The sequence below is a fragment of the Phyllostomus hastatus genome, unplaced genomic scaffold (assembly GCF_019186645.2).
Source record: "Phyllostomus hastatus isolate PE091 unplaced genomic scaffold, TTU_PhHast_1.1 phas_contig_195, whole genome shotgun sequence".
Taxonomy (NCBI): domain Eukaryota; kingdom Metazoa; phylum Chordata; class Mammalia; order Chiroptera; family Phyllostomidae; genus Phyllostomus; species Phyllostomus hastatus.
The window spans coordinates 1,162,303-1,186,537 of NW_025333706.1; the positions used below are offsets into that span (position 1 = coordinate 1,162,303).

Sequence of the window (24,235 nt, forward strand, 5' to 3'; positions counted from 1 at the left end):
CTTTTTATCCCTATAACAAAGTCTGCTCTTTCTCAGTAAAGACTATTAATGTGTGATCTCATTGTTTGAGGACATTTCTGGTAGTTTGTATTTACAATGACCCTTTTGAAAAGTCTCTTGCCACCACTTTGTTGACACCACCTTTGCAGAAGTCGGCTGTTGGTTACCATATGCATATCTTCTAACTATCTTACAAGGCCCTTATAAGAGACTGGTACTTTTCTAGTTGATTCTCTTGCATTTTTCACACGTAAGTATATTTTCCCAGTTTCCATCATGTGCAGTAGGTAACACTCCCTCCAGTCAATGTGATTATGGTCACTACTTGATAACTTCCATTGCATTCTCTGGTTCTGCTCTACTATCTTCACCTTATTCCTGTTCCCATGGGCAAGTCAGCTTTTCCTTGACAGTTAGCTTTGGGCTTGTTAAGTTTTTTGTTGTATTTAATCCTCACCAAAGATATGTTTATTGGGTTTTTTTTTGGTGTTGTGGGGAGACATTGAAATGAGAGAGAAATATCTATCAGTTGCCTCCAGTACATGTCCCAACCGACTGGGGATCGAACCCATGACCTTTTGGTGCATGGGACAGTGCTCCAGCTGACTGAGCAAGTCTTCCAGGACCTTGTTAAGTATTTTTTTGATGATGTGATCAGTCAGGTGTGGCTATAAGAGGAGACATAGGAGAAACTCAAGAAAAAAACAAAGTTTATTATGCTCTCAAGTCCTGGAGACAGGAGGCATGGCATGCAGGGCTACACGGGGAAGTACCAGGGTGGGCAGGAGGCAGAGGGCAAAATGGAGGGGAAGGTTTAGTCCAGAGCCTTTATTGGGATTTTTCCTCTGGAGACCCTTCTTCCCCAGGCCTACTGTTAGCAGAATGGAGAGTCACAGGGCAGTAGTAGGGTGCAGGGTTGCAGACAGGAGTGACCAGTGCTGGTGGGCTTGGGTAGCAGATACTGCAGGAGCCTACTTGAGGTCCTGAATTCACAGTTGGCATCAAAGATGGGGAGAGGAAGCAGATGTAAGCAGGGTTGTTACGGTGTTGTTTTTCAAGAACAGCTGATGTCAAGAGCCAAGCCAGTTACATGTACATTCTAAACATAATGGTAAGAGCACATTTCCACACGTAGCCAATTTCTGTGCCATAGCCAAGGCTAGAAATGGCACCGGAGCAGGGGCATAGTAGACACATTCTACACTGTAGCAGGGAGTCACACAGGAGAGAGTTAATGGATACACCTGATTAACAACATACTAATAACCTAAATTCCACATTTAAGGAGTTTGGGTAAATACATTTGGAAAAATATTGATGGTTGAAGCTGGACATAGATTTTGCTGTTACACTGTTCTCTTTTCTTTGGTGTATGTTGGAAATTTTCTAATTAAAAAGTAGGGGGGAGTATACACAAATGAACTGTTTCCTGGGAGGAAGAATAAGGTGTAGAAAGTAGAGCAGAGCCAGAGAATGCAGTGGAACCATTGAGTAGTGATCATAATCACATTGGAGGGATTTTTACCTACAACACATGAGGGGATTTGGGAAAATAGATTTATTTGTGAAAAAATGCAAAAGAATCAACTAGAAATGGTATAAGACTCTTATAACATTACAAAATAAAAATTATGCATATGGTAACCAGTAGCTGACTTCTGCAAAGGTGGTATCAACTGAGAGTGGTGGAGAGAGACTTACTCAAAAGGATCATTGTAAATCCAAACTACCAGAAATGTCCTCAGTCAAAAAATAAGTTCACACATTAGTAGACTTCACTGAGAAACAGCAGGTTTCATGATAGGGATAGGAAAATGGTTCTTCCTGAATTAGTTGATGATTTTTTTTGGATTCTTACGAAAAAACACTTAAGTTACATGACAACCATTGCCATTTAGAAGAATGTCTCAGGGACAGTTTGATGAGGATGAATAGGGTTGTGGGGACTGGTGGGATGGCATGGGTAGCCCCTGATTCCTGCAGGGAGCCCTCCCTGAGGCATGTGTCCTCACTTTGTTGCAGTGGGGGCAGTTCCCGTTCTCTCTAAAGAGGCCACATCAGGGAAGAAGGGCCATCGCTTTAGCCAGATGAATACCCCACACAACCCCTTGGACTCCAGTGCTCCTCTGATGAAGAAGGGGAAGCAGAGGGAGGTCCCCAAGGCCAAGAAGCCTACCTCATTGAAGAAGGTGAGTGGCGCTGCATTTCAAACTGGGCACTAGAAAACCTACAGAATTACTTCTTTCAGCTCAGGTTTTAGTTTTTCATTTTCTAGAGGATGTGTTAGTGATTCTCTGAGAAGCGATCCCTTACTCATCTAGTGACATAGTGGGGTGGCCTCAGCTACTAGCTTGGGAAGGGAGCCATTTTTAAAAATACTTTGCAGTGACATGGACAGAAAATGAAAAATGGAAGGAGTTATATTTTCCTTATTCACTTGATTCCCTCATCCTACTTGAGGGATCTGCCTGCTCTTCAGATTCAATGACCATTGGACACTTCCTGGTAGATAATCTATCAGGGCTGTTGCACGCCTGTGGAGTGTGGTCAGTCTCAGATGGGGAACAAGTGTCTTGTCTGGGGTCAGGTGTTGCATCAGAATCCAGGCTGCATGTATCCTGCTCAGTGCACCTGAGTGAGGGATATGCTGCTCCTGGCCCAGCCCCCCAGGATGGGGTGGGGGTGTGGTCATGTTGCCACTGTGAAGGCATAGATGGGCACACTGCCAGTAAGCCAACCTTGAGTTGAAGAAGACCTTATTTGTAAGTATAGATATTTAGGTATTTTAATCATTTATTCAATTTTAAAGATTATTTTGAAAGAACGGGAGGAGAGAAAGCAGCAGCGTCTCCAAGAAAATGCTGTGAGCCCAGCAGTTGACGATATGCAAGATGTAGAGAATGGCGGTGATGACCTGGCTCTCGAACAGGGTGAGCCTTTAGTTACCTAGTTCTTTTGGTTGTGTCTTAAAGAATCCTTCAGTGGGGCAACTGTGTGCAGCAAACCACCCAGAATTCTGCCAGCCTCTGGCTACTTTGTGGTAAAAGCAAAACAGCGTTGAACCCTGAGAATACAGACCTTTTTAGACTCAAACTTGACAGTAAGAGGATGTCCACATGGGCAGTGGGCTTGTGAGGGACAGGGGATGAGGCCCCTGAGTTTCATCTGTATGGCATTAGATGGTCCTTGCCACTTGAAGCAGCTTTGAGAACTTATCCCACTAACTGCAAAGCTGCTTCCCATGAGTGCAAATACAGTATCTTAAAAAGAAAGTGTTTAGTAAACTTTTTGTTGAATGATACACTCAGGAAAGTGCACAAGTCCTAAGGATATAGCTTGAAGACTTCACAAAGTGAACACAGCACTAACTTGAGGAACAGAGCAGCCCTACTGTTCCTGGTGTCTCAGCCCAAGGCCTGGCCTCAACCACAGCTGCACTATTAGGCCTTTGGGCTTCCTTCCCAGGACATCTTGCAGTGGGTGCCCCCTGGCCAGCAGTATGACTGTGGCCCATAGGGGCAATTCCCAATTGTCATTGCTGCACAGAGTCTAGTTGTACAAACGTGCCATGGTGCCATTAGATGCAGAATCACTGAGGTGTGTGGAGGGTATGGGCACTCCCTCCTACTGGCATTTCCCTGGGTGGATTGCAAACTTGGGTCCATGCTGTCCAGCCTCAGGCTCCTGCCAGTGGCTTTCAGGTGTGTTACCAGTTCCACCTACAGTGGGGAGAGGTCATCTTGAAAGACATAGTCTTTATTGTGTCTGCCATCCTGGTTGGTGTGTGTGCTCCTGAATTCCTTCTCTGGTGAGCTAATACCTCACTTGCACTCTGGAAATCTCTAGAAGGAAACATTTGTGGACTGTAGCAATTACTGAATCCTGTCTGATGTGTTTAAACACACCCTGTGAGGGGGCTCTTATAAATTAGATATTATAGTTTAGCTCTTATTTAAGGATTATTTGATAAAAGAATAGTCTCAAGCATATAGGTGCAAAAAATTCAGAACACATCCTGTTTTTAACACTTCCTGATAGGTACTTCAGATTAAATTAAAAAATTAAAATATAAATTTCATTTACTGGACCACATACTTAAAAATAGTTAAAATGGTAAGTTTTATAAATATTTTCCCACAGTAAAAGTAAATAACTGGGTTTAGGAAGACACTTCAGGCAGAACAGAAAGTTGCTAGGTTCTTCTGTTGTTCCAAAGTCATTCCCATCACTCTGCTGCCAACTGTGGTGCTCAGCAGCTGTATTTGAATGAGGTGGGTATGGGTTGCATCTGGCTGCTCTGGTGACAGTGCTATGCGAAACGCCGTGGGCCATAACTTTTTTCCTGTGAAGGTCCAGGGAAAACAGAAGTGTCATTGTGCTCCACTCCTGCGGTAGAGAGCAGCTCAGAAGAGCCACTGGAAACTGAGATCGATAAGGAGGCAGCAACCTGCTACTTGGTCCCTGAAGGTGCCAGCTGCCCCAAGATCCACAGCCGAAGATTCAGGGAGTGAGTGAGCTCTTAGGGGATGGGAGGGGGTGCTATGCTTACTTTGGCCTTAGGTGAGAGTTGTCTCACCCCGATGTGCTCAGACTGGAAAGCGGAGAGCTGGGCCCATGTTTTTATCCTTCCAGTAAAAGTGGCCAGGTACTTAGTCATACCACTGGTCAGGGCTACTGAATCTGCTTCTATGAGGTCTGTCATCCTACTGATGTGATGGCAGAGGTGCCTATAAATCCAGGTTTCCAGTTGGGAATGACTGATGAGTGACAGTACATGACATTTGGGTTCCCTTTCATGATTTAATTTCTCCATATAATTTCTTAGGGAGCTCTTCTCCACACCACACTTTTCTTTCAGGGCAGAGTCTCCAGGTGTTTTCAGGAAGAGAGGTGCACAGGGAATGGACACAATAGGGGCACACTTGGCAAGTCATGGTAGAGGAGGGTGTGTAGAGCTTCTATCCCTCGTAGGTGGCAGTGTAGGAGGGTGCTTCAGTCCTTATCTTTTATTAAGTCAGGAACCCCACTTTTGATTAGTATTGCTCGTCAAAGTATGATTTCCTGAGTGGGGCTGTGTCATCTGCATTTCTCTTGAGGTGGGATGTGAGCAACCTACAGCGTCACAGTCAGCAGAAAGCTGATGTCATCTAACGTTGCTTTTAGTTATTGCAGCCAGGTGCTCAGTAAAGAGGTGGATGCCTGTGTTACGGATCTGCTCAAAGAGCTGGTCCGTTTCCAAGACCGTATGTACCAGAAAGATCCCGTCAAAGCCAAGACCAAACGCCGGCTTGTGCTGGGGCTGAGGGAGGTGCTCAAACATCTGAAGCTCAGAAAGCTGAAGTGCGTCATCATCTCTCCCAACTGTGAGAAAATACAGTCGAAAGGTAATGGTGCCTTGTTGACCCCGGTACATTGCTTACCATGCCTTAGTCAGCAGTGAGGCATGGGCAGTGTTTCCTTTTAATTGAGTAATTTGCTTCTGGCGTTTATGTGCCCACCACATGCCTTACTCTGTGAGGCAACCAAGCCCCTATAGTCTTCATGGCATAGTTCTAGCCAGGCCCTGCAGGCCTCTGGCAGCAAGAAAGTATGTGTTCCATTATATGGCTTGCTGGGCATGGCATTGGTTTGCATTGGAGCAAGAGAGAGTCAATGTCACTTACACCACAGAGGTTTTGTGACTGGCAGCCAGGCAGTGGGCTTCTGTCCATTTCATTTTGCTTTTTTTTAATATATTTTATTGATTATGCTATTACAGTTGTTCCATTTTTCCCCCCTTTTATTTCCCTCTACCCTGCACCTCCCCTCCCACCCACCTTCCCCCCTCCACCCCTTTAGTTCATGTCCATGGGTTGTACATATGAGTTCTTGGGCTTCTACCTTTCCCATACTATTCTTAACCTTCCCCTGTCTATTTTGTACCTACCATTTATGCTACTTACTTCCTTTACTTTTTTCTCCATACCCATCATGTGATCTCCATTCTTGTGCTATTGTTCCTGTTCTAGTTGTTTTTTTTTTTAATATATTTTATTGGTTATGCTATTAGAGTTGTCCCATTCCCCCCCTCTTTATTCCCCTCCACCCTGCACACCCTCTCCCACCCACATTTCCCCCACCTTAGTTCATGTCCATGGGTCATACATATAAGTTTTTTGGCTTCTACCTTTCCTATACTATTCATAACCTCCCCTTGTGTATTTTGTACCTACCATTTATGCTACTTATTCCTGTACTTTTCCCCCATTTCCCCTTCGCCTCTGATAACCCTCCCTGTATCTCCATTTCTGTGATTCTGTTCCTGTTCTAGTTGTTTGCTTAGTTTGTCTTTGTTTTCTTTTTTTTTTAAGGTTCAGTTGTTGATAGTTGTATTTGTTATCATTTTACTGTTCATATTTTTGTTCTTCCTCTTTTTCTTATAAGCCCCTTTAACATTTCATGTAATAAGGGCTTGGTGATGATGCACTCCTTTAACTTGACCTTATTTGGAAAGCACTTTATCTACCCTTCCATGCCAAATGAGAGCTTTGCTGGATATAATAATCTTGGATGTAGGTTCTTGCCTTTCATGACTTTGAATACTTCTTTCCAGCCCCTTCTTGCCTGCAGGGTTTCTTTTGAGAAATCAGCTGGTACTTTTAATGGGAACTCCTCTGTAGGTAACTGTCTCCTTTTCTCTTGCTGCTTTTAAGATTCTCTCCTCTTTAATCTTGGGTAATATAACTGTGATGTGCCTTGGTGTGTGCTTCCTTGGGTCCAACTTCTTTGAGACTCTCTGAGCTTCGTGGACTTCCTAGAAGTCTATTTCCTTTGCCACATTGGGGAAGTTCTTCCTTATGTTTTCAAATAAGTTTTCGATTTCTTGCTTTTTCTCTTCTCCTTCTGGCACCCTTGTGATTCAGATGTTGGAACATTCAAAGTTGTCCCGGAGGTTCCTCAGCCTCTCCTCATTTTTTTGTATTCTTGTTTCATTTTGTTCTGATTGAATGCTTATTTCTTCCATCTGGCCCAAACTGTTAATTTGAGTCCCAGTTTTCTTCCCACCACTGTTGGTTCCCTGTACATTTTCCTTTATTTCACTTTTCATAGACTTCACTTTTTCCTCTATTTTGCAACCATACTCAACCATTTTTGTGAGCATCGTGATAACCAGTGTTTTGAACTGTGTATCTATAAGCTGGCTATCTCTTTATTGCTTAGTTATATTTTTTCTGGCGCTTTGATCTGTTCTTATCAGCCATATGTTTTTGTTTCAGCACACCTGTTACATAGTAAAGGGCAGAGCCTTAGGTATTCACCAGGGAGGGCAACCCATGTTGGTGTGTTGTGGCACTGTATGTGGGGGATTGGTCAGAGAGGGAACAATGCTGCTTGCTCAGCTATCAGCTGGTTTTCAGTCACTTCCTCTGATACCCACAAATTGGGCCCTTCTGGTGCTAATTCCTGAATGGATTTGTGTACATTCTATGACCCTGTGGGTCTCTCCAACAAACTCTCCTATGAGTCTAGAGTTTCTCCTGCTGCCTCAACCACCACATGTTTTTTCAGTCAGAACTTTTGAGGCTTTATTTCCCCACAGTGGAACCCTGGGTTGTGTGGTCTGTCTTGCTCCCCAGTTGTTCTGTCCATTTTTTCCACACACAAATGTGGGACTGCCCACTCCACCAGCCACCACTTCTCCCAGTCTGGCAGCTGCCACTTTGACCTTCCTGGTCCTCCAGCTCTGCCTTGACTGCCCATCTCCACTCCTCCTACCGGTCTGGATAATGTTTCTTCTTGAACTCCTTGGTTGTCAGACTTCCATACAGTTCAATTTTCTGTCAGTTCTGGTTGTATTTTGTTTTTAAATTTGTTGTTTGTCCTTCTTTTGGTTGTGCAAGGAGGCACAGTGTATGTACCTACACCTCCATCTTGGCCAAAAGTCCTTATTTTATTTTTTTAAAGATTTTACTAAGAGAGAGGGGAAGGGAGGGAGAAAGAAAGGGAGAGAAACATCAGTCAGTTGCCTCTTGCAAGCTCCCAACCCAGGACCTGCCCAGCAACCCAGACATGTGCCCTGACCTCTAACTGAACTGGTGATCTTTTGCTTTGCAGGATGGCGCCCAATCCACTTAGCTGCACTGTCCAGGTCCTTATGTCCCATTTTAAATTTCCTGGTTCTGTCTGTGATGAACTCCTGTGCCTGCTCCCTCATTAAAGATGTGGGTTTGTCCAAGCACTTGGCTGTCTTACTAATGCTACAAGTTTGGTTCTGTTTTGTGGGATCTGAAATGCTGGTGAGGTGATTGACAGTGAACCTCTGTATGTGACCTCTCTCTAGTGGCCCTTGGCTTGTCCATTATATGTCCTCCTTGGACTTTGCAATAGGCGAACTGATAGTCAGGAGCAGAACATCACTGTAGACATCGGCCCTCCATGTATGTGCCTGGACATTCACTCTGCTTTCCCCATCACCCTCCTTTGTCCAGCTGTGACAACTTCAGTTCAGTGGAATTGCCTTTGCAAGTGAGCTTTTCAGTTGCTATGTCATATCTGAAGACTTGAAATTTCCTTACTTGTCTGCAGCCCCCAGGGGCCCAAGAACGGTAATGAGACATGCTCAGTTGCCAGCCTAGCAGTCTCACCCATCTTAGCTTGGGGCAGGGTCCAGTTTTCCCTGTCGTAATGAGACATCTGGGGCTGAAGGAGGACCTCTCCTTCTTTTGTGCATTTACATCTTTAAAAAACAAACAAAAAAAATGGGTATGTTTGTATTTCGTCAACAGTCCTCTGTGCCAGAGAACTGAGCTCAGATTTTACTGATGGGCATCTTGAGGATTTGTTACGCATTTAAAACACATTGTGGTCACGTGGACACCCTCTGCCTGACACATACCAACTCCCAGAAGGAAGTTGGTCTCAGCATAAACCTCAGAGCTCCCACAAGCAGCACAGGCACAGTAGCCACTCTGACCAGATAGGGAGCCCTCTCTACACCTAACTTTTGTTGTCATCCAAGGTCCAACTGCACAACCAGGTCTATATAGGGACAGCAGCAGTCAGCTGGCTGGGTTGATCTTTTCTGCCTACTACTGAACTTTCATTCGTGATCAGCCCAGGGCTGAGCTGGACATGAGGCAGAGAAACCCTGGAAGGATAGAAGACTCAGCTGCCATTTAGAGGACTCAGGCAGTCTCTGGTGGTAACTTGTAATTATATTCATATCTTTCACCCTATCTCTGCCTGCCTCCCCTTTCCCCAGCCTACCTAGAACTGGTGGGTTTTTTTGGCATTTATATCCCCAGGGGTTGTCTCTTTATATTCTTCTGGTAGATCTGGAGTAGGTATAGACAAATTAAAGGATGTAGGGCTTAAAAATTAATGCCCAGATACACCAGCTGCAGAATTGAGTTTCCAGTTTGCACAGCATCAGAGGATATACACTAGGGAAGTTCCTCTCTTGAAAGTAAATTCAGTAACCATGTATTTAGTTCCCAGAGGGTAAGAGGTATTGGGGAATCTTTTCATTTCATGGAGATGTTGTATGTCCTTATAGAAGAGGTCTACATGCGGAGGGAAGGAGCGTGTGACACATGCTGTGGTCCTTCTAGATGCCAGGTTAAAACAGCTCACTATGCGAGGGGTGGGATCCATTATTTTATTACTTTCTTTTGAGAGGTGAATCCCTCATATTCCTCCAGCTGCTCAGAAGTGGCCACTGTTGCCAGATTTTTATGTATTATTGATAGTCCATGTGTATCTATAAACACTGTGTGTGTGTGATCTGGCCTCCTGGACCCATGTGTACCTTGTTTTATAGTTTCGGTGTCTCCAGATCCTTTCGTTACACTGGTGCATACAGACTGTGTTGCTCTTGAAAGACTGCACAGTCCCATACGATGGACACATCAGTTGTTTTCAGACTTCACACCTGTCAGTGACTTAAACACTATTGCTTATTTGTATGAACATCTCTGTAGGTGCCATATGGAGAATGGAAGGCCATGTGCATATATAACAGTGCTGTGCCTAATATCTCTAGAGACACCATGGCCCCCATAGGCTGAGTGCACCCCCTCCTTGCCCCACTGACTTGAGAGGGAGGTTGAGCATCTTTTCACTTGTTTTAAGGGCATGGTATTTTCTGCTGTTGGTTCATATTATTTGCCCATTTTTCTTTTGGGATGTTGACTTTTTACATAGATACTACATTTTTTAAAAACAAGGAAGTTAACCCTTTTTATTGAGTGATAAGTGTTTTTCTGGTTTTTCAGTAGCCTGTTTTCACCTTTTTTTTTTTTTTGACCATACAGGGAGTAGATGTGTATATTGGTATTTTTTATTCCTATATTTTTATCACATCTAGGTTTTATATCAGTCCTTGTCCTTCCTCCTCCCAGGGGATTAAAGTTTCCTTAATTCTGATTTTTTTTCCCCTGTTCGCCATGTTTTCATATTTGTTTATGTAGCATGTATTTCAGTCTAAGATAGATCTTTGTAGAGGCTGGCCCAATTGTCCCTTCTCCACTGCTTTGAAATGATCTTCCTCACATGCTCAAGATCTGCATATTTGGGTCATTTCTGGACTCTCTGTCCTGTCACCTGCATTCCCTTATTTGCATTCTTGTAGCTGTATAGCACACTTGTTTTTTGTTTGTTTTTAATATTTTTTTAATTTATATTTTGAGAGAGAGGTCAAGAGAGGGAAACATCAATGTGTAATACTGATTGGTTGCTTCTCGTATGCCCCCAAACAGGGACCTGGTCCACTACCCAGGCATGTGCCCTGACTGGGAATCACACCAGTGATTTTTTGGTTTGCAGAACGACACCAACCCACTGAGCCACACCAGTCAGGGCTGTAGCACACTTTTAATGTCTGACAATGCTAGCCTGATATTTTCCTTTTTCAAAATGCTCTTTTTACTTGTGTGTTTTTCCATATATTTTTTAAAATCCATTTGTAGTGAGTCATAGTGCTTCAAAGTTTTAGCTTGATGTAGAATCAATATGTTATAATTTTGGATCATCCTGTCCAAGAGCAGAGATGACTTTTGTTTGTTTTAATTTTCTGTTGTGTTTTAATACCATGTTGAAGTTGCTCTGTAGATCTGTTGTGTGTCCTGATAAATTGATTCCTGCCTGTTATAATCTTGTGATAGCTTTCATGAGTGGAGTCATTTCTCCATCATGCGTTCTAGGGAATCTTACAGATTCCCATCTGTAAGTGGAGTGTTGTGTGAAGATGCAGGAAGTAATACATGAGGAAGTTAGAACAGTGGCCTGGCATTTAGTGAGCGTTTAATAAATATTCCTAAGACTTTATTAGGTGTAATGCCAGCTGGTGACTCAATGTAGACATGTTTCATTACACTAAGGAATGGTCTTTTGTATGAATTCTTCCACATGGCTGAGAGGAATAGTGTACTTATACTGCAATGACCTGTTTTCTCCTGGTAACCTCTGGCACAGGCTACTGACTGGAATAAAGAAGGTATCTGGAGAGTATTATTGTTTGTAGCAAAAGCCCTTCCAACCAGTATTCCTACCATGTTTCCTTATCCTTGGACAGGTGGGTTGGATGACACCCTGCACACCATTATCAATTATGCCTGTGAACAGAACATTCCCTTCGTGTTTGCCCTCAACCGCAAAGCTCTGGGGCGCAGTTTGAACAAAGCTGTTCCTGTCAGCATTGTGGGGATCTTCAGTTATGATGGGGCCCAGGTGAGTGGGGAGGAGGCTCTAGCCTGTCAGCACTGCTTGTGGGAGGGAGATAGTAGAGATGGTATGGTCCACAGACAGAGCCCAACAGAGCCACTCAGCCTCAGTGGACTTCCGTTTCTGTAATAGCATGGAAGGAAGTGTGATTCCAAGTTTAGCTCTGGGATTACTACTGCCACAGAGGTGCTGTAGACACCTTGTTCTCTCAGGGTGGCAACTTAGGCAGTTGTCAGCCTTCCCTGTGTAGGGTGCCCTTGTGGTTTGCAGGAGAGCCCTGTCTTCTGTGGTCAGGGGACATTACCTGTGCACTCACTTCTGTCCAAGGACCAGTTCCACAAGATGGTTGAGCTGACGATGGCTGCGCGGGAGGCATATAAGACCATGCTGGAAAATGTGCACAGGGAGCTGGCAGAAGAGCCTGGGTCGCAGGCCCCAGCCAGCCTACCTGCGCAGGACACCAGCTGCTCAGCAGAAGACAGTCCCCTGGCTTCTCCCAAGACAGAAGAACCATACTACAGTGAGTGCTGGGGAGGGTCTGAGTCTGGGCAAAGTATCCTTCAAGTCTTTGTGGACTTTGGTTAAAGAGTCCAGGTGCCTGGGAGAGCAGCATAGCCACTCTGCAATAGCACCAGATGTGGAAGGCCCAGTTCAGTCCTGTCCATTGCCTGAGAGGTGTTCTCAAACTGCTTGTCAGATGGCCTCCAGAGAGAGGGGTGGCTGCAAGGACAGCTATATCCTTGGCAGAAGGTTGATAAGGTCACCAAATGCTGAGGTGTGATTGATAATGCTCACTATTGGGGTGCAGGGGTGCATTGGAGATGGTGGGTTGAACCCATGCCAGACCCCACCTAGGGGACTGAGCCGCTGAACAGTACGCTTCCCACGAGAGACTGTTCTGACTGCCCCTGCCTATTCATAGTTGTGCCACTTTCTCATTTACAGTTGAAGTCTGGAGAAAACATCTGGAAGCATACAGTCAGTGTGCCCTGGAGCTAGAAGAATCACTGGAGTCTTCAACCTCTCAGATGATGAACCTGAATTTATAAGAAGAGTTTTTTGGTGTTTGTGTATTTGGGGTAAGGAGTTTTGAACAACTTCGTGTTCCTTCTTAGTTCTTCGTTGATCTAATGTATTTGTAATGTGTTTAATTGGGACATTAGCAGCATGGAGGGCACAGGAAGCAGCCTTTGTGACATTCATAGTGCAAGTCCCATGAACAAGCACCCGGGCATACTGACTGAACCTTTCCTAAAAGCCCTCTGAGCACACTGTGAATCTGGAAAACACTGGAAAACGTGGTACTCTGAGTCTTCTGCTGCTGAGGAAACATCCTGTCCATTGCAGAAGAGCTGAGCCAAGTTAGTTTGTGGACTACGGGAGCAATGTGGCTGATGTCCTCTTTGTCATGATGATGCAGCCCTGCAGGGAGCCAGCGTTAGAGCGGGAGGGAGGGAGGGCCCCTCCTCAGGACATGGCTTTTCAGCAGGGAGATTGGAGGGTTTGCTAAAATGAGCCTCAAAAGGAAAATCAGTTTTCTATTCTAACTTGTGGCCTTTGACATGAATTATTTCTTTTAGTCTTTATTTTTCATAGAAACAATGTATACTGAAGTTCCTAAATTTCAGTTTTGATAATCTACATCTCTTTTTTTGTAAATGAATATATTCTGAATGTGGTTTCTATCTCAGAAGCCAGGAGACAAGCATTACTTTCCTATTTTCCTGTAAGAGGGCTTATTTATTTGGAATAAAGAGTGATTATTTAATTTCTCTGGAGACTGGTTATCTAGTCATTTGGTTTATCCCTGGTCTCTTTCTTACCTAGTTCTTTGTCCTGAATTGTGCCTTCTGGCCTTTGAATGGAAGGGGACTGAGTAGGGAGAGGTTTACTATATGCCCAGACCTCCTGGGGCTGGAAGTAGCAACTGCTGAGATCCCAGACCCTCAGAGATATGACATCACTAAACCCTGCCTCAGACCACCTGCTTGCACGCTTGTCACAGAGGAAATGGCAAGATTGGAGTGAGTCTCATTGGTTTGTGCTTGTCAGAGAGACAGTGTATGGGTGTTGACTTTGAAAATACTGTTAGTTGAATTTAGTCATGCCAAATACTGTATCTCTGAGAGGTAAGCAGCCTTTCATGAGCAAATAAAAGTGGAATAATGAGACAGAAATGGTACACTGTGTGACCAGGGCTAACAGTATGACCAGAGATTGTGTGTGTGAAGCACCTACCTCTCCTGTCACCTGTGACTCTTGTTATTCCCAGTATGTGCCCTGCCTCTCCGAACACATTCTGAAGTGTTGAAATGGGGACATAGGATCTGGTTGACTAGCTTCTAACTTTCAAGCCCTGAGTCCTGTCCATGAGTTTCTGTCTCTGGACTGCCAGGTCCTCCTTAATTGTCACACAGTGTGACAATTAAGAAACAGGAGGGATATCTACTGCAGAGGTCCCCCACTGAGAAACAAGCATCAGGAATGTCTTTCCTGCCCCCTCCTTTATATCAAGAGGTAGCCAATCAACCATAGCAGGTTTGAAAATAGGAGATTATTTGAGAATAAAGTTTCTAAAATTAATTTATAGGGAGAAAATGAAATAGCCTTTCAGCTGCACCAAGCAGCCTAGAATTGTAAAACTGATAAATCAAAAAATCATTAAGATTTAAAGACATTCTTGACTTCTGGTCAAGATGGCAAAGTAGGTAACCTCTGAAATCACCTCCTCCTGACCAAAATTACAACTAAATTATAGAAGTACCACCACTGACAACCATCTGAAGACTAGCTATACAGAAATCCTATGACAAAGGACATAAAGAAGAAGCCACATCAAGACTGGTTGAGGGGTGGAGATGTAGACTGGGGAGGTCCCACACACAGTGTGACAATTAAGAAACAGGAGGGATATCTACTGCAGAGGTCCCCCACTGAGAAACAAAGGGTCCTGCCCTTACACCAGGTGTCCCAGCCTAGAGTACCCAGAGCCAGGAAGAGAAGTCCCTATAACATCTGGCTGTGAAAACCATCAGGAATTCTGTCCAAGAAAAAGAGCTGCCAGAGATGAGATGCTGCCCTTAAAGGGGCCACACACAGAATCACTTGCTCACAAACTCCCTCTAAGCACCAGCACAGGGGCAGCAGCTTGAAAAGTGCCTGAGACATATGGGAAGAACTAAATTGACATACTTTAGGACAGTGGCTGAAGGGGTAGGGATTGGGCACCTTTCTCCAAAGATAAGTCCCGGCAGACACCAATGTTGAACTCTCCCACCCAGCTGGCCCAGCTAAGGTGGGCACCAAATCTGTGCTTTCCATTAACCTAACACCATTCACCCCTCACTGGTGATTCCCTGAGACCTTGTTCCATCCAATCTGCTTGCCTGGCCCAAGCGTCTTCCAGTGGCTACTCCACAAAATCAGCTCACTTCAGCTTGTGTTGTGGACTTGCCCCCAAATCTACAAACCTCACAGGAGTGCTATAGTCTTGCGCTGCAGATTTTCACAAATGTCTACAAATCCCACAAGTGGCAGCTGCCCCAGAACTCTAGACAAGCAGTGGCAGGCCTCATCACGCACTGTAGCTTCTGACAAGTGGCCCCAAGCCCAGCACAAATGGTGATCAGTCTCAGCTTGCACTGTAACTCCCAACAGTTGGCCCCAAGCCTGGCACAAGAGGCACCTGGTCTTGGTTCTCAGCATAGCCTCTGCCAAGTACCTCCAAGCCCAGCACAAGTAAAAATCAAACACAGATCACTTTGTTGCTTATATGCCAAGTGACCCCAAGCCTGGCACAAATGGTAACTGACTTTGGCCTGCACTGGGGCCCCTCCCAAGAGGCTCTAGAGGGTACCAGTTCCACAACTGACACACGAAAGGCAGCCTCAGCTGGCATCAGAGCCTACGTCATGCGGACAGTCCCCACATAACTACAGCTGGTCCAGTGTAGTTATAGCCAGCCCTCACAGCCAGTCAGCTGAAGAGTCAGCTCTACCCACTGATTTACCAGCAGGAACTGAGGCCCAACACAACCTACACAGAGGACAACCCTGGAGCACCAGGAAGACTGACTGCCACTGAGCCCTACAGAACACCTACATAAGGCCGCTCTGTCAAGACTGGGAGATGTAGCAGATCTACCTAATACATAGAAACAAACATGAAGTTGGCCAAAATGAAGAGACAAAGAAACATGTCCCAAATGAAAAAACTCCAGAAAAAAATACTAAATGAAATGGAGATAAACAATCTACCAGATAGAGTTCAAAACACTGTTTATGAGAATGCTCCTTGAACTATGGGAGAATAGATGAACTCAGAACATAAACAAAGAGAAAACATGTCAAATGAGATAGAAAACATAAGAACCAGTCAGAATTGAAGATGTAGTAACTGAAATGAATATACTAGTGGGAATGAACAGCAGATTAGATGAAGCGGAGAATTGAAGCAGTGGTCTAGAAGACAGAGTAGTAGAAAATCCCCAATTGGAACAGCAAAAAGAAAACATTTTTAAAATGAGGCTAGTTTAAGGGAACTCTGGGACAATGTCAGGTGTATTAACATTCACATAATAGGAGTCTCAGAAGGAGAAGAGGGGAGGGAAAGGGATTGAAAATCCATTTGAAGAACTATAGCAGCTGTGGTGGTTAAGAATACGGAGGCAGAAGCGCATTTCCTTACTTTCTGACATTAGAGGATATTCCATGTATCTCATGTATTTCCTGTCCCAGTCCTAGAATCAGCCATTTTTCTAAGGAATCTTTGTTTCATTTATTGAAGAGTGGTATTAGAAACTAAGATCTCCTAGTCAAGGAGGCATAGATGAATATGGTTTGCCTCCTCATACAACCACAGCAAAAATTACAACTAGGTTACAAAAGAAAAATAACCCAGAATCATCAGAAAATCAAGCTGTATGGAAGTCTGATAACCAAGGAATTAAAGCCACCTTCATCCAGATGGGTAGGAGGGGTGGAGACACAGAGACACGTGGAGAGGTAAGGAGATATAGAGAAGCATGGAGACATGGAGAAGTACAGAGATGTGGAACGGGGGATCCCACACCTATGTGTAGTAGATAAAAATCGGGAGGCATACCTCAGGAGTGAGAGATCCCAGCCTCATACCAGACCACCCATCTCAGGGTTCCAGTGCCAGGAAAATAAGTCTCCATAATTTCTGGCTGTAAAAACCAGTGGAGGTTAGGGTGGCATAAGAAATTGAGGGATTCTCAGGAATCTCCTCTTAAAGGGCCCACAATGGACTTTGGACTTACGCAGACTCACTCCCTGGCTTTAGTACCAGGGCAACAGCTGGAAGAGTACCAGTGGCATACAGGGAGAAATTGAAGTGAGTGGTATCAGGGTGAGTACTGGGAGACAGACTCCTCTGAGATAAAACTCCAGAGGTCAGGCAGTAGCATTGTTTCCACCTGAGCCCTTCCCCACACAGAGCCACAAAGCAGTGACATGGTTGGCCATGCCTTGGTGATTAAATAAGGCTCCACCCCATCCAACTTACCAGTGTACTTTTCTATAATAGGCCACAATTCTTAAGACAAGGAGTCATAGCAACTCTTCCTACTGCATAGAAACAAACATGGAGGCTGCCAAAATGAGACAAAGAAATATGGCCCAAATGAAAGAACAGAGCAAAACTCCAGAAAAAGAACTAAACAAAATGGAGATGATCAATGTATCAGATGCAGAGTTCAAAGCACTGGTTATTAGGATGCTCAAGAAACTAAGTAAAATGAAAGTATACATGCAACCAACAATGGAAGGGATGAAGCTGAGAATTAAATCAATGATTTGGGATGTAAGGAAGAAAAAAACATTCAGTCAGAACAGCAAGAAGAAAAAAGAATCCAAAAAAACAAGGATAGGCTAAGGAGCTTCTGGGACAACTTCAAACACACCAAATGAATCATAGGGGTGTCAGAAGAAGAGAAATAGCAAGAAATTGGAAAAGTAAAGAAAACATCCCTAAGTTGGTGAAAGATACAGACATACAAATCCAGGAAGCACAGAGAGTCCCAAACAAGATGGGCCCAAAGAGGACCACCCCGAGACACATCATAATTATAATGCCAGAGGTTAAAGATAAAGAGAGAATCTTAAAAGCAGCAAGAGAAAAGCAGATCATTACATACAAAGGAGTTTCCATAAGACTGTCAGCTTATTTTTTTAAAAGATACTTGGCAGGCTAGAAGGGACTGGCAAGAATTATTCAAAGTGATAAAAGCAAGGACCTACAACCTAGATTGCTCTACCCAGCAAAGCTATCATTTAGAATCAAAGGGCAGATAAAGTGCTTCCTGGACAAGGTAAATCTAAAGGAGTTCATCATCACTAATCCATTATTATATGAAATGTTCAAAGGGACTTAAGAAAATCAAAACTACAAACACTAAAATGGTAATAAATTCACAACTATCAACAACTGAATCTAAAAAACAAACTAAGCAAACAATCATAGATATGGAGATCATTTGGAGGATTATCATTTGGGAGGGGGTGGGAAGAATGGAGGAAAAGGTGCAGGGATTAAGAAATACAAATAGGTAGGTACAAAATATACAGGAGGATGTTAAGAACAGTGTAGGAAATGGAGTAGCCAAAGTACTTATATGCATGAACAGTGGACATGAACTAAGGGGGGGATTGCTCAAGGGAAGTGGGGGTACCAGGTAGAGGGGGGCAAAGAGAGAAAATTGGGACAACTGTATAGCATAATCAGTAAAATATTTTAAAAATTAAAAATTTTATTTGAAGAAATAATGACTGAAAACTTACCTCACTTGGCAAAGTGAATGGACATAGAAGTCTAGGAAGTGAGCAGTTGCAAACACAAAGAACCCAAGAGGCCCACAGTAAGACACATCATGATTAAAATGCCCAAAGTTAGAGACAGAGAGAATTTTTAAAGTAGAAAAATAAAGGCAGCTAGTTACAGAGAAGAGCACTCCCACAAGATCATTAGCTGATTTTCCAACAGAGACACTGAAAGCCAGAAGGGAATGGCATGAAATATTCCAAGTGATGAAAGGGAAAACTTAAAGGAAGATTGCTCTACCCATTAAGGCTGTCATTTAAAATCGAAGGAGAGGTCGAGAGTTTCCCAGGAAAGAAAAAAAAACTAAAGTAGTTTATCACCACTAAACCAGAAATGTTAAAGGAACTTTAAGTAGAAAAGTAATATGAAAAATATGAATAAAATATAGGAAGGAAAAGTCTTACTGACAAAGGCAAACAGTAAGAACAGTAGATTAACCAATTATTAATCTAGTACAAAGGTTAAAGACAAAAGTAGGAAGATTGTGTGCTTAAAATAGATTAAGGGGTAAAAAGAATAATGACAAAAACAAATATAAGTTGGTGAGTAAAAACTAGATTTTAGAATGTATTCAATCTTAAGGGAAAATCTACTTTGATAGACTACTATAAATATAATTTGATACATATGCAGTACATGGTAACCACAAACCAAAAATCTCTAAGAGATTTATAAGAAATAAAAATAAAGGAATCTAAAAAAAACACTGTAGAAAGTGATCAACATACAGGAGAATATTAACCAAACAGAAAAATACAAAACAATCAGAAAACAATGAAATGGCAATAACTATATTCCTATCAATAATTACTTTAAGTGTAAATGGATTAAATGTTCCAATCAAAATACATAGGGTGGCTGAATGGATTAACAACAACAACAACAAAAAAGACCTGTATATATGCTGCCTAAAAGAGACCCACTTCAGATAGACACACAGACTGAATATAAGGAATAGAAAAATATTTCATGCAAATGGAAACAAAAAGCTAGAGTACCAATATATCAGACAAAATCCACTTTAAAACAGGCTATAGTAATCAAAACAGCAAAGTACTGGCATAAAAACAGACACATAGATCATTGGAACAGAATAGAGATCCTAGAAAGAAATAAACCCATACCTATAGACCAATTAATCTATGACAAAGGCAAGAATGGGGTAAAGATAGTACCTTCAAAAATGGTGCTGAGGAAACTAGACAGATACATGCAAAAACGGGAATTAGACCACTTTCTTACACTATATAAAAAAATAATGGATTAGAGACTTAAGTGTAAGGACTGGAACCATGAAACTCTTAGAAGAAAACATAGACAGTAAACTGACATTTGTCTTAACAATACCTGTTTTGGATATTTTTTCCTCAGGCAAAGACAACAAGAGCAAAAATAAACAAATAGGACTGCATCAAACTTAAAAGCTTTTGCACAGCAAAGGAAACCATCAACAAAACAATAAGGCAACCTACTTAATGGGAGAAAATATTTACAAATAATGTATCTGATAAAGTATTAATATCCAAACTATATAAGAACTCAAACAGCTCAACATCATAAAAATAAACAATCTGATTTAAAAACAGGCAGGGAATCTGAATAGACATTCCTCCAAAGAGGACACACAGATGGTCAATAGACATGTGAAATAATGTTCAGTGTCACTAATTATCAGGGAAATGCAAATCAAAACCCAGTGAGATATCATCTCACACTTGTCAGAATGGCTATCATCAATAAATGATTAAACAGCAAGTGTTGGTGAGGATGTGAAGAAAATGAACCCCTTGAGATGTGGGATTGTAAATTGGTATAGCCACTATGGAAAACAGTATGGAGTGTCCTCAAAAAATTAAAAACAGAACTACGCTATGACCCAGCAATTCTACTTCTGGGTATTGAAAGAAAAAAGAAAAAAAAACACTGATTAGAAAAGCTGCCCTGGCTGGTGTGGCTCAGTGGAGTGAGTGCCAGCTTGAGTGAATTGGTTGCCTGTTTGATTCCCAGTCAGGGCACATGTCTGGGTTGCAGGCTGGGTCCTCAGTAGGGGGCATGTGAGAGGCAACCACACATTGATGTTTCTCTCCCTCTCCTTCCCTCTCTCTCTAAAAATAAAATAAGTAAAATCTTTAACAAAAAAATAAGAAAGAACAGCTATATGTACCCTTATGTTCATTTCAGCATTATTTACAATAGCCAAGGTGTGGTGGGAGCAACCTAAGTGTTCATTGATAAGACAAATTGATAAAGATGATATACTATAGACAATGGAATATTACTAAGCCATAAAAAAAAAGAATGAAATAGGAGATCATCCTTGATCTCAGGCTCTCATTGCTGAGTCTTTTAACTCATCCTGTGAAGCTTATGCCGGCTACGCTCTTCTTCCTTCCTTCATCTCCAGCTGCATCATTGCAACTCAGCCACCATATTCAAAATGTGCCTGGTCCAGGGTTCTGTCCTGAAAAAGATACTGGAGGCACTTAAGGACCTCATCAGTGAAGCCTGCTGGGACATCAGCTCGAGTGGTATGATTTCGTCCCACTCCTTAGTGCAGTTTACTCTGTTCTCCAGAGGCTTTAACGCATACTGCTGAGACTGCAAACTGGCCATGGGTGTGAACCTCACCAGCATGTCCAAAATACTAAAATGTGCTGGCAACGAAGACATTACCCTAGGGCTAAAGATAATGTGGACACCTCGGCACTAGTATTTAAAACTTCAAATCAAGAAAAGTTTTCAGACTCTGAAATGAAGTGAATGGATTTAAAGGTTGAACAACTTGGAATTCCAGGACAAGAGTATAACTATAGTAAAGATGCCTTCTGATGAATTTGTATACCTATGCTGAGATCTCAGTCATATCGCAGATGCTATTGTTAATTTCTTTGTCCAACAGACGGAGTGAAGTTTTCTGCAAGTGGGGAACTTGGAAATACTAAGTAATGTTGATAAAGAAGAGGAAGCTGTTACCATAGAGATGAATGAGCCAGTTCAGCTAATGTTGCACTGAGGTATCTGACCTTCTGTACAAAAGCTACTCTACTCTCTCCCACAGTAACGCTCAGTATCTCTGCAGATATAACCGTTGTTGTAGAGTATAAAATTGTTCATATGGGGCATTTTAAGTACCATCTACCTCCAAAGATCAAGGATGAAAAAACTTAGGCATTTTTAAAATCCAAGAAAATAAAATTAAGCTCCTTGAGAACTGCTTCTGAGATTCCAATATGTCCTGACAAGTCTCTTCTGTTACCAAATTTATACTCTGAGTAACTGTAGATGCTTTCTGTCAGTAACCTCTTTTTTCACCCCATTCCCTACAATTTAAAGGATAGAGTCTCAAGTCAAATTTGGTCCTATTAACCTAGAACCACTTCTACCTTAACTAGAAGTACCCTTTAGGATTTTTAAACAAAGGGTATTGACTGTCAATGCAGTTTTAAGAATTATGTTTTCAACTTTAAAATTATTTGAATTTCAAACATCACGGACAGTCCCTTTATTTGAACCATGACTGTTGCAAGTAGCCTAGAGAATTCACAGCAAATGCTACCTTTTTGTGTAAATGTATTTTATTTTTTCAGTCTAGAGCAGCCAGATATAAATACAGCAGATGTAGCCATAAAAAGTACTCCAGATACAGTAGGTAACTAGATATTTTGGGGGATTCATTTGCCAAACTTATTTTTTAATTATTCTAACTTGAGCTAAAGAAATGAAGAGGGGAAAATAGAACTGGTTCTAGATATTTTCATTATTTTGTCATTTCTGTTAGCAGAAACTAACACTTTTTCAGAAGCACAATGTACTCAAAGTTGTGTGGACTTGATAAAACTAGCACTGTGACAGGACAGTGTTTCTCTAGCCCAGGGAACCTTTTATAAGAATCATAGAAGTTTTACTAGATCTGTGATAGGGCTCAAGGACTATGTTGGTGCAAAAAATACATATGTATACATATATATTTTTTTTCTCCAGTATAAATAGCCTTATTTGGGACTTACTTAAAGGATGAAGATGGCGTAAATCCCATGGATATGGGATTCAACCAAGAGAGTGAAAAGGCCCAGCAACTGTAAAACAAGGTCTGTTTAAATGTTCTCAGTAATTGTGCTACAAGGTCACAAATTGGTGTCCTGCATACTGAGAACTGCTGTATTACAGTCCTTTTTCCTGTTGTATTTTGTGTTTGGTGGATTAGATGGCTGGTTTCTTTGTTGTTCCTGGACTGAGTTCTAGTTATTGGACTGTAGAACTCACTTTATCCATTGGGTAACTATTACCTTCAGTGTGCCAGGGAGGAAGGAGACTGGCAGCAAAGGGGTGGTGAAAATATTTCATCTAGACGGCTGATGGTTCCAGGACTATGCATTTGTTAGAATTCATCCAATTATACTTTATTGTATATAAATTATAAATTATACCTTAATAAATCTGACACTTTAAAAAAAGAATGAAATCTTGCTATTTGCAAAACATGGATAGACCTAGAGTGTATTATGATAAGTGAAATAAATCATACAGAGAAAGGTACATACCATATTATTTCATTTATATGTGGAATCTAAAAAGCAAAGTGAACAAACCAAAAAAACTCATTGATACAGAGAACAAATTGATGGTTGCCAGGTGGGTTGGGGGATGGGCAGCAAAGGGGCGGGGGATTAAGAAATACAAATTGCCAGTTACAATAATCAGTCACAGGGATGTTAAAGTACAGCATAGGAAATATAGTCAATAATATTGTAATAACTGGGTATGTGCCAGGTGGGTATTAGACACATTGAGGTGATCACTTTGTAAGGTATATAAATGTCTAATCACTATGTCATTCACCTGAAATTAATATGATATTGTATGTTAACTGTAATTGAAAAAGTTAAAAAATTAAAAAGACAAATGGTCTTTAAAAAATCATTGAAAATATTTCTGCTGGCCATAAAGGTCCTCTGTTCAGAGCCCTAAAGTCTCTGGACATGGTGTTTGTTCAGCTAAGCCAGGGTGAAGGAAACTGAAGCAGAGAAGTGGGCTTCCACATCACATTCTTTTCACATGTGACTTAATGCCCCATTGCCCTGGCTGAGATGTCATTTTCCTCACAGAGGCTGCCGTTGCAGACAGTGGCTCAGTGACCGACAGTGCTGAAGGATGCAGATGGCATTGAGCCTCCCAAGTACAGACTTCACTGAGCAGATGTGAAACTGTCCACCTTTATTTTTCTGAGCATGCAAAGAATCCAAATTCATCCTCAATGACATTTCCCAACAGAACATGCCTGTGACAACTGGAAGTGTTGAATTGTTTTGCTGAGCATGAAAGTCCCAAACCTGAGAGCAGTTCACTCAGCATCTACAGTGGCTGGAGCCATATCCCACGCAAAAAACAAAGTTGATGGGTGTCTTAAAAAAATCTACATCATGGTGCGTGATCCAGCCAGTGAGCTGGATTACCAGCCTCTGGCAGAATGGGTGGGTACCTGGGTGGGAGGGTGGAGGGGCAAAGGGTCAGTCAGGGTGACTCTAACCCCAAAGTGAGCCATCCTCAGGAATTCTTTTTCGCAGTGGATCCTGGAAGTAACTGGCAAGAAGTGTGTGCTGCTCTCTTAAGAAGGCTGCTAGAAAACTCACTAGTCTCAGGACAAGTCTGCACACAGGCTATGGTCAGGAGACTGAGGAGAAATCCATTTGCTAGG

General features: G+C 42.4%; 1 protein-coding gene across 10 annotated transcripts in view; it reads left to right on the forward strand.

Annotated features, from left to right (window-relative positions):
* SECISBP2 (SECIS binding protein 2) overlaps window positions 1-23,759 on the forward strand; it is a 49,842-nt gene extending 26,083 nt beyond the window's left edge. For 5 of the 10 annotated variants that reach the window (XM_045833881.1, XM_045833876.1, XM_045833878.1 and 2 more), the window contains 8 exons: window positions 2,023-2,189; window positions 2,810-2,930; window positions 4,351-4,507; window positions 5,164-5,384; window positions 11,552-11,706; window positions 11,971-12,220; window positions 12,646-12,779; window positions 21,440-22,994. In XM_045833881.1, the coding sequence (XP_045689837.1) occupies window positions 2,023-2,189; window positions 2,810-2,930; window positions 4,351-4,507; window positions 5,164-5,384; window positions 11,552-11,706; window positions 11,971-12,220; window positions 12,646-12,749 (1,175 nt within the window). In that variant the 3' untranslated portion in view covers window positions 12,750-12,779; window positions 21,440-22,994. Of the gene's footprint in view, window positions 1-2,022; window positions 2,190-2,809; window positions 2,931-4,350; window positions 4,508-5,163; window positions 5,385-11,551; window positions 11,707-11,970; window positions 12,221-12,645; window positions 13,473-21,439; window positions 22,995-23,645 lie in introns of those variants that run through there. The other 5 variants (XR_006785139.1, XR_006785137.1, XR_006785138.1 and 2 more) reach the window with 5 other exon arrangements.
* Window positions 23,760-24,235: the final 476 nt, after the last annotated feature.